Source organism: Apis dorsata, unplaced genomic scaffold, assembly GCF_000469605.1.
Source record: "Apis dorsata unplaced genomic scaffold, Apis dorsata 1.3 scaffold_19, whole genome shotgun sequence".
Lineage (NCBI taxonomy): Eukaryota > Metazoa > Arthropoda > Insecta > Hymenoptera > Apidae > Apis > Apis dorsata.
The window spans coordinates 764,470-780,894 of NW_006263321.1; the positions used below are offsets into that span (position 1 = coordinate 764,470).

The 16,425-nt window shown below is 25.9% G+C and overlaps 4 protein-coding genes and 1 non-coding gene across 7 annotated transcripts in view; 3 read left to right on the forward strand and 2 right to left on the reverse strand.

Annotated features, from left to right (window-relative positions):
• LOC102670829 (retinoic acid receptor RXR) overlaps positions 1 to 2,045 on the forward strand; it is an 11,723-nt gene extending 9,678 nt beyond the window's left edge. For 2 of the 3 annotated variants that reach the window (XM_006607871.2, XM_006607872.2), the window contains exons 4-5: positions 522 to 847; positions 1,022 to 2,045. In XM_006607871.2, coding sequence (XP_006607934.1) covers positions 522 to 847; positions 1,022 to 1,295 — 600 coding nt within the window. In that variant the 3' untranslated portion in view covers positions 1,296 to 2,045. The remainder of the gene's footprint in view (positions 1 to 521; positions 848 to 1,021) is intronic. The other variant, XM_006607873.2, reaches the window with a different exon arrangement.
• Positions 2,046 to 6,250: 4,205 nt separating this feature from the next.
• On the reverse strand, positions 6,251 to 8,520 carry LOC102671432 (translationally-controlled tumor protein homolog). The gene is made up of 5 exons (XM_006607875.2): positions 8,325 to 8,520; positions 7,730 to 7,800; positions 7,368 to 7,555; positions 7,027 to 7,296; positions 6,251 to 6,716 (listed from the first exon to the last, which is right to left on the reverse strand). Exons 1-4 carry the CDS (start codon positions 8,350 to 8,352, stop codon positions 7,065 to 7,067), a joined length of 519 nt encoding a protein of 172 aa, XP_006607938.1. The 5' UTR covers positions 8,353 to 8,520; the 3' UTR covers positions 6,251 to 6,716; positions 7,027 to 7,064.
• A 1,742-nt stretch (positions 8,521 to 10,262) lies between these two features.
• Positions 10,263 to 13,105, forward strand: LOC102671559 (la protein homolog). Its single transcript, XM_006607876.2, has 7 exons — positions 10,263 to 10,635; positions 10,806 to 11,159; positions 11,262 to 11,404; positions 11,483 to 11,567; positions 11,645 to 11,899; positions 11,979 to 12,111; positions 12,336 to 13,105. The coding sequence occupies exons 1-7, from the start codon at positions 10,474 to 10,476 to the stop codon at positions 12,416 to 12,418; spliced, it is 1,215 nt and encodes a 404-aa protein (XP_006607939.1). The 5' UTR covers positions 10,263 to 10,473; the 3' UTR covers positions 12,419 to 13,105.
• LOC116185513 lies at positions 12,173 to 12,263 on the forward strand. The gene has a single exon (XR_004150369.1). It is a non-coding gene; the product is annotated as a small nucleolar RNA U6-53/MBII-28 (small nucleolar RNA).
• A 1,730-nt stretch (positions 13,106 to 14,835) lies between the features above and the next one.
• Positions 14,836 to 16,425, reverse strand: part of LOC102671691 (neuroligin-4, Y-linked-like) — a 32,079-nt gene continuing 30,489 nt past the window's right edge. The window contains exons 10-12 of the mRNA XM_031509583.1: positions 16,411 to 16,425; positions 16,144 to 16,290; positions 14,836 to 15,989 (exon numbers count right to left, since the gene is read on the reverse strand). The exon at positions 16,411 to 16,425 is cut by the window's right edge and continues 8 nt beyond it. Coding sequence (XP_031365443.1) covers positions 15,343 to 15,989; positions 16,144 to 16,290; positions 16,411 to 16,425 — 809 coding nt within the window. The 3' untranslated portion in view covers positions 14,836 to 15,342. The remainder of the gene's footprint in view (positions 15,990 to 16,143; positions 16,291 to 16,410) is intronic.

The window sequence follows — 16,425 nt, forward strand, 5'->3', positions numbered from 1 at the left end:
TTCGTCATGTAATGCGAATTAAAAAAAAGAATCGATCGAGTCGTGTACACATTAAAATAATTGAAGATCTCCAATAACTGGATCGTAGATAATTCGTGCGCAATTTCATTAGCACAAAGAAACGAGAGTTAAATAAAAATTTACCATTCTCCCGCGCAATAGAATTTGTGGTTAGTTTACAACTTGTAACTTCCAAAATTTTATCACTTTTACAAGAAATCTGTAATTAGTCGCAAATTGACAAAATCGTATATACAATGCTATATTTTAAATTTTAAACAAATCTTTTATACACACGCGATTATTAATTCTCACTAATCACAACGAAAGAAGCAAAACACGAAATTTTTCGCCATTTTGCTCGTAGTTCGAACGCGGGCCGTAATGGAGCGCCCTCCCCCAATTTTTTTCCCGCCACCATACAAACAACGACGTCGTGAACTGATATTTTCGTGGAATGGTCGCGCGTAGCTATTCCACGAAAACGCTCCGATTAATTCGGCATCTCTTGCAATGCACAGAATGCAGTGTCGCACATTTGCAACGCCACGAACAAACAGCTGTTCCAGCTGGTAGCATGGGCGAAACACATCCCGCATTTTACGTCGTTGCCACTGGAGGATCAGGTACTTCTGCTCAGGGCCGGTTGGAACGAGTTGCTGATAGCCTCCTTTTCCCACCGTTCCATCGACGTGAAGGACGGTATCGTGCTGGCAACGGGGATCACCGTGCATCGGAACTCGGCGCAGCAGGCCGGCGTGGGCACGATATTCGACCGTGTCCTCTCGGAGCTTGTCTCGAAAATGCGTGAAATGAAGATGGACAGGACAGAGCTTGGCTGTCTCAGGTCTGTAATAATGTTATCGTGTTAATGCTTTTATGTTGGATTAAAATTATTTGGAAAATTATTCATGGAACGATGACAATCTTTCTTTGATCTTTTGTTGTTCTATATCGAACAAGTTTTCGTTGTCTTCTTTAAATTTACAATTTCTCATCATGAATAATTAATCACGAACAGATCTATAATACTCTTCAATCCTGAGGTTCGAGGACTGAAATCCATCCAGGAAGTGACCCTGCTCCGTGAGAAGATCTATGGCGCCCTGGAGGGTTATTGTCGCGTGGCTTGGCCCGACGATGCAGGAAGATTCGCGAAATTACTTCTACGCCTGCCCGCCATCCGTTCGATCGGATTAAAGTGCCTCGAGTACCTGTTCTTCTTCAAAATGATCGGTGACGTACCGATCGACGATTTTCTCGTGGAGATGTTAGAATCACGATCAGATCCTTAGGAACAGAAGGTGTGCCGCGTCTTGGGGCACACCGATTTATAAAAGATACGACAGAAAAACAAATATAAATATTATATATATATCAAAAAAGCAAAGAACATCATTGAAGAGATATATATATATATGTATGTGTGTAAAAAAAGAAATTCCCGTTGATAACTTCGATATATATCTCTCACAGTGAAAAAGAAAAAAAAAACGAAATAAAAATAGAAATTCTCACATATCGAGTGAGATACATACAATTTACTTACATTTCTCTTTTCCACTGTTTTATTTATATTTCTGTTCGTTAGCGCATTATTATAATCAACGTCCTTTTCTTCGATTCGTATCGAGAGCATGTCGGAAGTCGAACAATGGATGCTATCGCTGAGAACGAATCAACGGGATTTATAACATCTTCGAGAGTCGATCTGACGAATTTTCAAACTCGCTGTTATACCTCGAAATGATCTCTCCTTCTCTTTGCATATTTCAGTCTATGACACATGTTGTTTATGTATGTCATATATTGTACAAGCAAAATTCTCACGTATGCCGATTTCTTATCGGATATTGCCGATTCACATTAGATTTCAATTGCGTATACGTTGAACTATGCACATCCTAAAATCATGTGGAAGTTCCTAAGATACTGATTTCTTATGCCCTCTCTTTTCTTTGTTCACTCTCTATTTTTTTCGACTCGTGTATTAATTTTTCTTTGTTTTACTAGTCTTTCAAAATATATCGAATGTATAGGATGATATCTCTTCGATCTCCTTCATTTTATATGAATTACAATCCTCGGTGTTGGTTCAACCTATATAATAAGCGTGACAAGCTTTTTTTACATTCCAACGCTGCCTCGATTCGGATCGTACACTTGGATGAGCCATAAAGAGCATCTTTAGATATATTATTATTATACATACTTACATAAAACGAAAACGTTTTACACGTGTGTGCATTATACGATAATTTATTGTTTTGTATTTTAGAGTATAGAAAAAAAAAATAATAGTAAAATTTATTAATTTCATTATCAATTAAATTTATATTATAATATTTCTTTTTATATATATATATATATTGTATATATATATAATATATAAATATATTATTATATATATATATACAAATGCATACAAGTGTATATATATATATATAGTATATAAATACATATATACATACTTGTATGCAGCAGCTTATGTAACAAAAAATATTGAAATTGTAACACATAATATTATAAAATGAAATATTAATGAAAAAGATCTGGATATACTCCAGATATCATTTATCATACATAAATATATTCACTGTTAAAAGATAAACTGATATATGAAAGAAAATTTCTTATTGAAAGCAATTTTTACTTTTGGTAAATTGAAAATCTATATACAAATCATGTATTATTATTTTTTTGTTCTTTTTTTTGTGTTTAATAGCAATTTTTTGTTATGTATAATAGTGAATAGTATGTGTAAGTTAATACTATTCTTAATAATTTACTATTTGATGCAAAAATTGAATTTTTCATTGAATTCAATGTATTATATGATGTGAAAACTCTTAAAAAACATTCAAGAGATACAATGCTTGCAATGTAGAGTTTATCCTTTAAACCTAGATATTTAAGAATTAATTGATCAAGAACAGATCTAAGATAGAAATCTTATTATCGTTGTTAGTGATTCTCAGAATTCTCATGATGATTTTAACTGAAGGATATAAGAAAATAATAGAATTTAAAAAAAAATGTATCTATTTTATATTTTACTTTTTTAAATTTTCAAAAATTTATTGAATTGCTATTTTTAAATGATAGCAAAAAATTTGAATTGTGATTATTATATTTTTAATAAAATATTCATTGATTTTAAATTCGTGGCAATAAAGATTCTAAATTTTAATATATTTTAATGTGTATAATATATATTTTATAATCTATTGAAATAATCTTAGTGCATTATTAAAAATATTTATAAATAAAAATATATTTATATCTCTTTTGTAAAATATTTAGATTTATTGTTTTTAGATTGTAATTTGATTTTAAGATTTAAAAAAGATATCTATTTTTCTGATATCCTTCAGTTTTAATTATCTATATAAATTACTATAGTATCCCTAGAAATCATAAAGAATGATCATACTTACTTCGATAATATAAATTATGATAATATTAAAATATTATTAAACATATTTCTATTTTTGCGTGAATGCTTACGATTGTTAGTTGTTGGTTATTGTTATCTATTTGATGAGAGTTTTTAATGTTATGCATTATCATCATGGGAAAAAACACATTATTAAATTCCTGATTTTTTTTTAATATTGCTGGAGTTGCTGTTCATTTTATTCAAACGCCTAATATCTAATAATTTTTTATAATTTTTACGTGACACATTCAAACGCTGGATAAATTATTAATTAACACTTATTTTTGATAATTTAATACTTATTCAATCCAATTTTGATAATTCCGAACGATTTTAGAACGAAATAAATTCAAGTTCTGTTTATATGTTTTTTATAAGCTAATAAGAAACTATCATATCTATCATACAATTTCTGTAATATCAATTTTTTTGATGTTTTTAAATTAGAATGATAATTAGATATTCTGTTTTTTTACATTCATATTAAAAATATATATCTCGACCAAAATTACCTCTAAATGAAACGCGTTTTGCGGTCACCTCATCTAATTCCTCAATACGTGTAATAATAGTAATAATAATAGTAATAATAATAGTAATAATAATGAAAAAAGATAAGCAGTGAAAGACCATAAAGAGTGGTGGGCGTGAATGAAGCTACCTGTGAATGAAGTTTCATATAAATATATAAATGTTAAAATGATGATATCTATACATACATACATATAATAATATATGAATATATATATATATATATATATATATAAACAAAAATTTCACAAATAATTATTAAGAACCTCATTAGCGGTCAGTAAAGTGACAAAGATAATGGCAGAATTTTTAATATCTTATTCTAAAACATATTAAAGGTAATATTAAAGGTAAGAGATTCAAAATGGAATTCTGGAATGTATCGGAATAAATTTATTAAATAATAGCATGTTTTTATGATGAAGTGATATATGGGAATGAAAAAATTATGTATACAATTATATAATTATATCTATGTAAACTTAATGCTTTTGCCATATTTCTTTGAATTATTCTAGAAATTGTATGATGCTCAAATTATATGTAGTAATGTTTTACTTAGTAACAGTGTCCTAAAATGAACGAATGCGGTGCGTTGTAAACCTTTTGTATGATTATGAATTATAACAGATGGAGAACAAAATTTTTTATCATTATTTAATACTTATGAAATTTGTTATTTTTTATGTATTTAATTATTTATGATATTCTTTTATATTCTGTATTTTATACTTTTATATTTTTTCTTATTCACTAAAATGAAAAATAATATTAGTTAGAATTTTAAATTGATATTTAGTCGTAGTTTTTTATGATATTTAAAAAGGTTGAAAAGGTTCTACGCACCCATTCTATATAGACCAGTACAAATAAGTTTAATATAAATAGTAATAATGAATAAAATAATTGTTTTTACCTTACTAGAACATGTAAGGTAAATGCCACTTAAATAGTAGCAGGTGTCCTATTAAATTACTGTACCTTTGATGAATTAAACTAAAAGCCAGAGTACTAAAACAATCTTTCTGTGTGTATAAATGTCATAAAATTTCATGTATCAATGAATGCTATGTATTAATAACAAATTAACTTACTGCCATTACAATTAACTAATTTTTGGAATATTAGCATGGCCCAATATTCCACGTTTTTAACTTTCTTCCTTCAAGTTAAAACAAAAAAAAAAATTCTTATCAAATTGTTGTACCATTTTATTGAGTAGATTTTTATAATTTGATTGTAAATTAATAAATTATGCGTAAGACTTGTAATTTTAAGAACATATTAGTGAACAAAAAATTTATTAATATTCAAAAATGCATTAATTATAAATGTATAGTATAGCTCTCTAATATAATATTCCAATTCAGAAATAATTATTATATTAACAGCTTAAAGATATTTATGAATAACAATTTTTTTATTTATATTAATACAATTTATTAACAAACTCAGTATATTGATTGTTTCATATGGTCAAATACATTTGTTTTAAATTGAAATACTAATTCATGTTAGTGTTTAGTAATAATACTATGGTTGTGCTCGATAATTAATTGTCTATATACATATATATGCATATTTATGAACACGAATATGTACCTACATAAACATGTATTATATGTATGTACATCTTTGAAGTTCAATTTACTATCTTTAAGCTGTAAATATCATTTTTCGAAGCGATAACTAATTCGCACATCTTTTGATTCTTTATTTGTATGTATATGTATACATTTATGGCTGTATACATAAGTACATACATATGAATTATTATTACATTATTAATATTAAAATACGCTTTCGTATGCGTAAAAATATAACATTTTTTCAGATAATGACACATGAAAACATATTTGGAACGTGAAAGATTCCATATTGGATCGGTAACTGTTTTATAATGAACGAGAGTAATATATTCATAAAAGAATATGCGTAATAAATATGATGATGATGATGATGATATAAATATAGAGAACAAAGAGTATAAGAGAGAATGCGACAATGCGAGAGCGAAATTGTTAATGGAAGAAATGTGAAGAAGTCATATATAGAATATAAAGTATGGCTAATAACAATTCTCTAGTAAAAAAATATATAATGTACTGTCTTGCGCCAAGAGATAAATTGTCTATTCTGACTTGTCTAAATATAATATTTTTATGAAGCAAAATGATTGTTTGATTTATTGTGTACTTTTATTATTATAAAATTCAATTAAAACAATTTATCAAAATACACAATTATATCAAAATTATATCACAATAAGAACACGACTCATAAGCATAATTATGAAAACACCTTTTTATTCGTGATGGACATTATACAGAGTATGTTTCAGATGTAATTGTTACCCACAGATATTTTTTGATGTTAACAATAATTAGATGTATATTTTGATATTTTCATCGCTGCAAACTTCTTTCCCCATCTTCCATTTTCGAATTATAAATTAAATTCTCTAATAAGTGACCAATAAAAAAAAGTAAAAAATTAATGTTATAAACACTACAGCGAAATCAGATACAGATAATATAATTGAAGGGATAATGTGCTTTGTAATATCCTCCCTTCAGTTAAGTTATATATTTACAATTATTAGTTCCATTGAGACTGGCATCAATTGTTGTTTAAAAAAAAATAAGTTAACTGCGTTATAGAATAAGATTGGAAGTAAAATCGTGTTTTCCATTAACTAAATTTCACAAGCTTTTCAGCATTGTGTACAGTCTTGATTTGAGTTTATCTGCAAAAATAAATAAATATATTAATAATAATATATTAATTTTTATTCTATCCATTTATAAATATAAATTTATATATATAAATTAATATCTGGCTATAATAGACGCTATGTCGAGAAAACATATCACAGCGGGAATCTGATCACCATTTTTTTTTTACATGTTTGTGCAATGCCCAATACAAACAATTAAAATATAAGGCATGAATTAACATGTATGCATTAATCTATATCTGAATATTATTAACATAGTTACATATACACTACAGGCAATTGATATTAATAAAATAGAAGTAATAAATGTAAAACTTACAATATTTTTTCCACAATTTGTTGTATACCTAAAATTATTTAGAACTTTTGTTCCTCAAGACCATGCTTGAATAACATGAGTACAGGCACAGATTCATCATCGATCTCGCGATATTCTAATAACGCAACAATACCATCAATGTCCATAGATTCACCAGTGAAAAATTGTAAGTCGTTAAAACGACTCAATATATCTTTCATTACTTTATTTGTGTTTTTTTTAAAAACTTCTACTTGATCAGGAGCTTGTTCTTCCAACTTTGCTACCAATCTAACAAAAATTAAATTAAAAGTATTATTATTTAATAAAAATCTAAATTATAATAGAAAATCAATATTTACTTTTTCATGTAATCTTTTAAGTATAAAGTATAAGATTTTTTATCACCAAATGCAAAAGTTTCTTGAAGTCGATGATTCATGACTATATCAACACCAGATTCTACCGATTCATCTGTTCCTTCATCAGCTTCTTCAGCAGATGGGTTAAAACCAGCAATTTCTATGTCACCTGATTTACGAGTAATTACCTAATTATAAAAATAAAAAAGAAATTAATAATATAAATGAATATTTAAAATGTTAATCAAATATAAGTTAAAGTTAAATATAAACAAATTCAGGCTGCTAAATATATGGTAAATTCAGGTTACTAGCTAAATATAATTATATGAATGTTAAAATAAAACTAAAAGAATATATACCTTGCCATATACTTCATATAGAACATCATCAACCAATTTTATTTTATAAGTATCTGAGAACATCTCATCACCTATAATATAAAAATTGAATTAAAATATAAAATTTAATATAATAAAATAAATTATGTAATGCATACATTATTTTATAAAATTGAATTATAAAAATTTTAAAGAAAATAGTAATAAAAAATGCTCTTTATTATAGTAAAAAATTGATTCAAAATAATAATTTTTCTTTAAAATATTTGTGAAATATTAATTGCTTGAAATATTTCATTTGTATTGAAATGAATCATTTCGAACATATGGAGAGGTTATAAATTAGAATATTAAATATTCAAGTGATACTTCAATAATTTTATAACAATAAATAGTTTTAAAAATATATTTCATGATATATTTATAGATTTATATATTGAAAATCGTAGCCAAAAGATAGTTTGCAATTATTACTGTAGAAATTTTGATCCTCGTGATAGAAATGTCACTGTAAATCCATCTTTGATCAAGTATAATAATTTATTTCTCCGTATAACAAATAATTTGAAAAATATTCATAATGTATGTTATTTAAAGATACTTTGAACTTACATACCGGTGAAAATATCTTTGTAGATCTTCATGGTGGAAGATGGAGAAAGATTTAATTACAGCTAAACTAAATAAGACTCAGTCACCCAAAAAGAGCGAACCGGAAGGGAGCGCAGTACTCGAAGCTTAAGTCAGCGTCGCTGCACTCTTCATCACAAACAATGTATAAAATAGATCTACCATCTCATGGAATTTTGTATATGTAATATTATTTTCTATAAAAAATACTAAACGATTTACAACAAAAATCATTATTTTAGGAGATATTTAATTATTTCTTATTAATAATTTTTTTTCATGATATTCATGATATACTATGAGATATTAAAAAATGCCGAAATGTATTAACCTATATATTAAAAAATATGATTCTACTTAAAAGAATAAAATTAATTTTTCCTTAAACATCTATATGTTTTATGTATTTAATAGCTATAAAATATATCTTATTTGAAACTTTAATTTTTATTTAAAATATTTTTTTATATATTTTATCAAAAATTAATTGAAAAATGTTCAAAAACATTTAATATTGCATGACAGCTCTTATTATAAAGATATCTCTAGAATTAAAAAAAAATGATATAAAACCCAAAAAAATAACAATTATAATAATATTGTGTAATAAGTAATTGTAATGTAAAAGATAAGTATATAAAATTTGATTGAAAAATATGAAAAATTTTTCTCTTTAGAATTTTACATGTTCTTTTTTATTCAATTATATTTTCCTAATGCAAGGTCAAAATTTGAACAAAAATTTATAAAAAAATCACATACCACATATCTAATTATATTTTACTAATACGAAGTCGAAATTTAAATAAAAATTATTGCCTTAAAATTTATAGAAAAATTTTGCGTGTATAAGAATTGATTATCAGTACCATCTTACGAGTAATTTTGGAAAGATATTTAATTTCAAGAGATGGCACTAACTTCCAATTTTTATTTTAAATCTATTTAGCTTTTTTTTTTATCTTAGCTTAATTTTAAATTAAAAATTTTAATACTCAAGAGATGGTGCTAATGGTCAATTTTTATTTTATTTCTATCTTTCTTTCTGTATTTCCTTTCCTTATTTACTTCTTTATATAGTTTCATTTGATCTAGAAGTGGCATTAATACCACAATTTTTTATCTATTTCCATTTTTTTTCCATTATTATTTACTCTTATTTATACTTGCTTTTTAGCGCGTGATTATAAATGAAGTATCATATAAATTCATTAATTTATAATAATTTCATTCATAAATGATATTTAAATATTTAACAAAATCATATTATTAATATATTAATATATTATTTTAAAAAATATTAAATTCAAAAATTTGAAAAAAATATAAGTTTATTTTTAGAAATATAATCTACAATATATTAATTTTCATTATTTGATTATAATTAATTTGAATACTTTTCAAAGAGATGACGCTACTTGTTAAATGCTAAAATAGATAATATTTAATATTTAATAAATAATATTTTTTTTATGAATATATATTTTGTATATATATTTTTATATTTTCATATATCATATATATTAAATATATTATATTTCTATATTTTTATTTGTCGTGTAATATACAGGTAAAGAAGTATTTATGAAAGAAAGTGAAAGATATTAGTAGATAGTAGATCTATTTTTATACTTAGTCTATGGTAAAATTGTACAAACCGATAAAATCCTTATTTTTAGTTCCGGTTTAAAGTATATCAAATATTTTAGTGTAATTATATTGATATTTATGTCTAATTTTTAATTTATAATTCACGAAGTAATATGTTTTAATTAAATAAAATTCCTAATACCGATATTAATTGCTTATAATCATTTCTCCTATTTATCACATATTTCATATTTTTATTAAACATATTCAATTTATTATTTGAATAAGGATATAAGGAAAAACTCATTTTATGCTGTATAACAAATTGTTAAGTTATAATTGTTTATTGCATAACTATTTTCAAATTTCATATGATCAATTATCGTTTCTATTTGTAAGATTTACTTCCGGTTTCCAAGAAAGCATTTGTGGGCATGCTGTTTGGAGTGCAATCTTAGCAACAAACTAATTTCTTTTTACATTTAAAAAATAAATATTGAAAACTTAAATCTTATCGAACGTGTATTGTATAAGAAGCAATAAAAATGGAAAACGGTCAAGAAGAAAACAAAATTGAAACTGTAATAAGTGATGCTGTTGATGGCGAGGTTAAGAATGAAAAGCCGGTTTCTGACGAAAATGCTATCAAACAAACATCTGATGAACCATCTAGTGAACTTTTGGAAAAAATAAAAAATCAAATCGAGGTATTATTTTATGAATAAAATAATTAATTATTAAAAGAATAAAATATATGACTCATGTATGAGTCATATGTCACTATATATTTCTTGTATGAACGCAAAGAAAAGATTTAAAATATTTAATAATATAAATTATTATATTGTTATTAAAATAAAATTTTTGGTATTTTTAGTTTTATTTTGGAGATGTGAATATGCAAAGAGATAAATTTCTCATTGAACAAACAAAATTGGATGATGGTTGGGTTCCTATGACTGTTATGTTAAACTTTAAAATGTTGGCCTCTATGAGCCAAGAGCCTGATGTTATATTAAAAGCTATAGAATTAAGTAAACTTATGGAAATATCTGAAGACAAGAAAAAAATTCGTCGTTCTCCAAAATGTCCTTTACCAATATATAATGAGGAATATAGAAAAGCACAGGAAGCTAGGACTGCTTATGTAAAAGGATTTCCTTTACAGGATACCAATATTGAAAAACTTAAAACATTTTTCAGTGCTTATGAACCATTTGAAAATATTGTTGTAAGTATTTGACTTTTATATGATAAAAGTGACATTTTCAATTAAAGAAAAAATTTACAAAAAAGTGTTTAGATTTTCAAATATTTTTTTTTTATTTAATAGATGAGAAAATATCAAGATAAAGGAAAGAAGTTACAATTCAAGGGTTCCATTTTTGTACAATTCAAAACTCTAGAAGATGCAAAAGCTTTTATGGCTAGAGAATCTATAAAATATGGAGATACTGAATTGATTAGAAAGTGGTCGTAAGTTAATCAAACTATTTAATCCTTATAAAAGTTTCTATGAAATTATAGATTTAATTTAAAATGTTAATATTTTAGAGCTGACTATAGTGCAGAAAAAGCTAAAGAAACAGAAGATAGAAGACAAAAACGATCAGAAATGAAGGCAAAGAAAAGTGAATCTGTTAGTACAGAAAATTTTATTTTTTATATTTACTCTAATGATGAGAGAAGCACAATATGAAAATAACTCATTTTCAGATGAAAGATAAGGAAGATGATGAAAGTGGTGAAGAGGATGAAAATGAAAAGGATATTTCATTACCAAAGGGTTGTGTGATTCACTTTATTGATGTACCTGAGAAATGTACAAGAGAGGATATTAAAGAACGTTTAGGTGAACTAGATGCAAATATTGCATTTGTTGATTTTAAAATAGGTGATAAGGAAGGATGGGTTCGTTTGCAGGAAGAAAATACTGCAAAGGCTATAATTGATAAAATGACGGATAATCAAGTGAGTGTTTTTGTTATTATTTAAACTTTAATATTAGTTAATATCGATGTTTTATTGATTTTTTTTTTGTTTTCATAAGATACTGATTCAAGATAAAACAGTTACTTGTCGTGTTCTTGAAGGGGAAGAAGAAGAGAAATATCTCACAAAGGCAAAAACACAAATAGTAAATACAAGGCAAAAATATAATAAAGGAAAGAAAGGCAAGAAAGGTCAGTATAATAAGATAATGCTAAATAATTCTAAAATTAAAGTAAAATTAAAGTATTATCTTTATAATGATGCCTTGCCATGCTAATACCGAGAAATCATGCTAATATGGTTTGGATCTCGATGAGTTAAACTTCAAAAATAACTGAATATTTTTAATTATGTTTTTTAAATTTTAAAGTAAAATTATATATATATTAAATTGATATAAATTATATATTCGTAGGTCGTAATACGCGAGGTCAAAGAAAAAGGCGTAACAGTGACAACAATGATCTGGTTCCTAATAAAAAGGCTGCTATCGAGTAATTAAAAAATGATATTTAATTTGAAGAAACTAAAAATGTTCTATACACATGTATATTAATCATATTTTTATTATACGGACACTTATGTGTAAAATATGAAAAGATATTCAAAATAGGAAGCTACTTACCTTAAGCGCATATTTTTTGTTATGCTTAATAACAGTGTGTATTATTTATATAAGGATAAAAGTACAACGCTGTTTATATTTGTAAATTGTACATTATTTCATAATCCCATGCATAGCTTAACACGATTCAATTATAGGATAAGATTAATTATAAAATTAATTATATAATTCCATTGGAAATGAAAATGTATTTAGAAATCAGCATTTTATTGTTTTACAGTGAAATTTACAAAGTGTTTTTTTATTACTAATTTGCTACTTAAATTTCACTGTTATGTGCTCGATAACCCGTTCACACAACCGTTAACGGAATAGTCATAATGTGCTGACGATTCGTACCATTTCCAAAATTTGACGAATATTCTTTCTTTTTATTTTTTTATTGGGAAATTATATATTGAAAATGATCGAAATCGATAGTACAGTTACGCAACACCGTGCATAGTATGATTGCTATCTAAAGTACAATGTTATGTCCTTATTCATACCAATACGCTTTCATTACTTCATGTGCCTCAAAAAATGCATACACTCGATTAAATAAATTCGACTATATTAAACAAGTGTTATCTTTTTACACGGTGATGGAAATTTCATCTGCTAAAGCTCATGATGTTTTTCCTTTTTCAGAGGAGAAAATTTTTTTCCTCGCATATACATCAATCTTAATAGAATGATTGTAAGTGTATTGTACGTTAATATGTCTCGATAATCAGTCTGGATTATGTGTATTAAAGAATGAATTTTTAAAGATTGATAATAATTTTAAAATGAAATTTATATCGATAATATATATTTAAAGTATTAGCAATATTTAATTTTATTAATTAATGGAAGAACAATGATTATAAATAATATGTAATATTATATTGTAGAAAAGATTACAAAGAAATAAATTTTTTTTATGTTTTATGTAAGAAATGATATTAAAATATCATTATATATGAATATTAATTATACGATTTTTAAAATAGTATTTAAACAAAAAATAAATCTCTTTGTAATATATTAAGTTTTTAAAAATCCAATTTAATAATTTTTTAATACGTAATAACAGATTCAGTTTGAAAAATTTTTGTAAAGATGAATGATATTTGTATAAATATGAATGTAATCTCACCTTAGATTACTTGGTCGAAGAGATTTACGTATAATTTAATTTAAAAGAAATCGTGTTTCATCTTTACGATTATGTTTTGAGCATATATTTTCACTAAAGAACTTCACTAAGAACTCAATGCTTCCGCAAGTATTGTGGAGTTCTTTATAAACTGAACTATATTAAAAATGTATATAATTTTCATTTGTTTTCTTTAACTATTTAAATCTTAAACTTTCACATAGTATTCGCATAAATTTTTAATGCGAATATAAGAAATGGTCTTTTACATTGTATTGAATGCGTAAATATAAATTTTTTTCAGTTTTCTCTTCTTTTTTTAAATTGTGAATGATATCAAGATGATGAAGAGATAACTGCGTTCTTTTTTTTCTCTCTTTAAATATTTTATTATGTCATTTAATGTGATAAAATAGAACGAAATTTATAATAGAGAATATTTTAGTAAGAAATAGCTTTTCTATTTTTTTTCTAATAAGAATAACAATTTTTCAAGAATAAATAAAATTAGTAAAGTGACTTATCTACAAATTTTATTTTTTTGATTAAAAAAATCATATTAATCATCACATTTACAATATCAACTACGCAAAACTATCGTCGTTTAAAATTTAGAATTAATTAATTAATTTTTAATCATCTTTTTCATATTCTCTATGAATCATACATGTTACATAGATGTTACTTAATTGATTATCTGTGCGAATTTATGCACAATTTAAAATAGAAAAGATTATGATTTTTTTAAGTTGCACACAAAAACGGAAATAGAAATCTTTTGTGAGCTTACGTAATTCATTTTGGATGTCAGCTAAGAGAAAAATACTTCAAAGAACATTGATAAGTGTAGGACAGTTATATTGGTAACTTGCAAATTTTTATTACCAATTTTGTTTCTTTTTTTAAATAAAATTGATAAAAAAAAAGAAAATATTTTCTTTATAGTATCATGTTTAAGACAAGTTAAGATGGATTTTAAAATTTATTTCCATTTATTTTTATAAGTATATAATAAAAAACAAGTAAAAAGAAAAGATGTGTATGTTTGATATATTTGTTCAATAATGTAATTTATAGAAAAACAATTATCGATAATAATAAACTTTTGAAAAATATTTCATTAATTAACAACACAGTTCTTATAGTTATCAATTTTAATGTTTTTTTTTAAAAGAAATTATTTTAAATTGAATTAATTCATTATGAATCGCCTTGTGTAACACATGACTTTGATAATATCTCCTGAAAGAAATATATCACATTCTATAAAGGAACGTACTCAAATATTAAATATTTTGAGTCCTATGTGCATAATCGAGGAACAATAGTCTTTCAAGCCCTCCTTTAAAGCACTTTGTCTTTTTAATAACATATGGCAGTTATCGCTGTTTACACATCAGAATAATTAGAGAATACTTAACATAGAATTGAATGACGCTTTAAATTCATTTTCCTTTAGAGTTTTGATTAACAAGTGTTGAAAAAAACACCGAAAGTTTCAATTTTTCATCGATGTTTCCACTATAATCCAAGAAAACAATTTTCTTTGTCAACTTGAGTTTTGTCATTGAACATTTCTTAATTCACATCTCAAAACTTGGATTCGCCATTCGCTTCAAAATCTACGAAAGTCACCTTCTTGTTCTTCATGTTGCCCTCTAAGGGCAACCCCTAATGCTATACGGATATTTCTTGTATTTGCACACGTTTTTTAATGGTATTGGTGCCACTAGTAGTACTTAAAGAGCTGGTTGTTCTTGTGGGTGGTTTTGGAGGAATGGGATCTTTGTGAATGGCATTGCTGGTCCCGTGACCAGGTTTCTGTTCACTTTTAAATTGTTCGTCAACTTCTGTCGATTGACTCTGGACAATTTGTTGATGTTCCTGGATAGAGGGACTTCTCGCAAGAGTAGTATACGATGGTGGTGGTTCTTGGGCTGGTCTGGGACTCTCTGGAGCTTTTATAGATGATCTGGTAGTCATTGGTAGAGATTCTTGCCCGTTTGGTGTACAATCCATGGCTGCTCTTTTTTTGTCTCGATCCCTCTGATAGTAAATGCCGGCGAATATCAACATATTGAGCACTAACAGAATGCAACCCACCCCTACAGTGATTGCCAGAGCTGTGGTAGTGCTATAATAGTGACGAGAAGCTAGTCTTTGTAACAATTCAGCGTCGTCTTCTGAATCATCCAGGATTGGGGTAATATCCTCGGTGATACTGTCTTCGCCTGTAGTTGTACTGCACGCTGTTGTGGACGAGGCGCTGGCTTTAGTTGTTCCTACGAGGGGTAAGGGTGTGTACCATTCGTCTCGAACTGGTCCTAAAAAATTTAACAATTTCTTAATTAATTCAATCTATTGATTGAATTACGTATTATTTATAAATCGAATGTAATATTTTATAAATTTAATGTAATCAATATAGAACAGAGATTAACATTATTTGAAATAAAAATTTTATCCTTTTTTCTTTACCTGCATAAAAATGATCGCCTCTTTCTCGAAAATGATGGTGACGCATAGAAACATCATCGTCGCCGGGTCGGTGGAGTTGAGGTATCAGGTTTAACCAAACCGCCATTTTATGACCCCGATAATGGCTCTTCATTTTTGGTTTCATAGCTAAAATAATTTATTTATTATAACATATAATTCAATAACACATATTTCAAAAAATATATATATATACACAAAGAAGATAATAATAAAAAAAAAAAAAAATGCGAAGAAGAAGAAACTTACCAATTGTGAGATATT

Bases quoted from the DNA above. Each gene is read 5' to 3' on its own strand.
- LOC102671432 (XM_006607875.2), bottom strand. From the start codon at position 8,352: ATGAAGATCTACAAAGATATTTTCACCG. The intron at 7,801-8,324 runs GTATGTAAGTTC...TTTATATTATAG, and splicing joins CTACAAAGATATTTTCACCG to GTGATGAGATGTTCTCAGAT. The intron at 7,556-7,729 runs GTATATATTCTT...TTTTATAATTAG, and splicing joins TATATGAAGTATATGGCAAG to GTAATTACTCGTAAATCAGG.
- LOC102671559 (XM_006607876.2), top strand. From the start codon at position 10,474: ATGGAAAACGGTCAAGAAGAAAACAAAATTGAAACTGTAATAAGTGAT. The intron at 10,636-10,805 runs GTATTATTTTAT...TGGTATTTTTAG, and splicing joins AAATAAAAAATCAAATCGAG to TTTTATTTTGGAGATGTGAA. The intron at 11,900-11,978 runs GTGAGTGTTTTT...TGTTTTCATAAG, and splicing joins ATAAAATGACGGATAATCAA to ATACTGATTCAAGATAAAAC.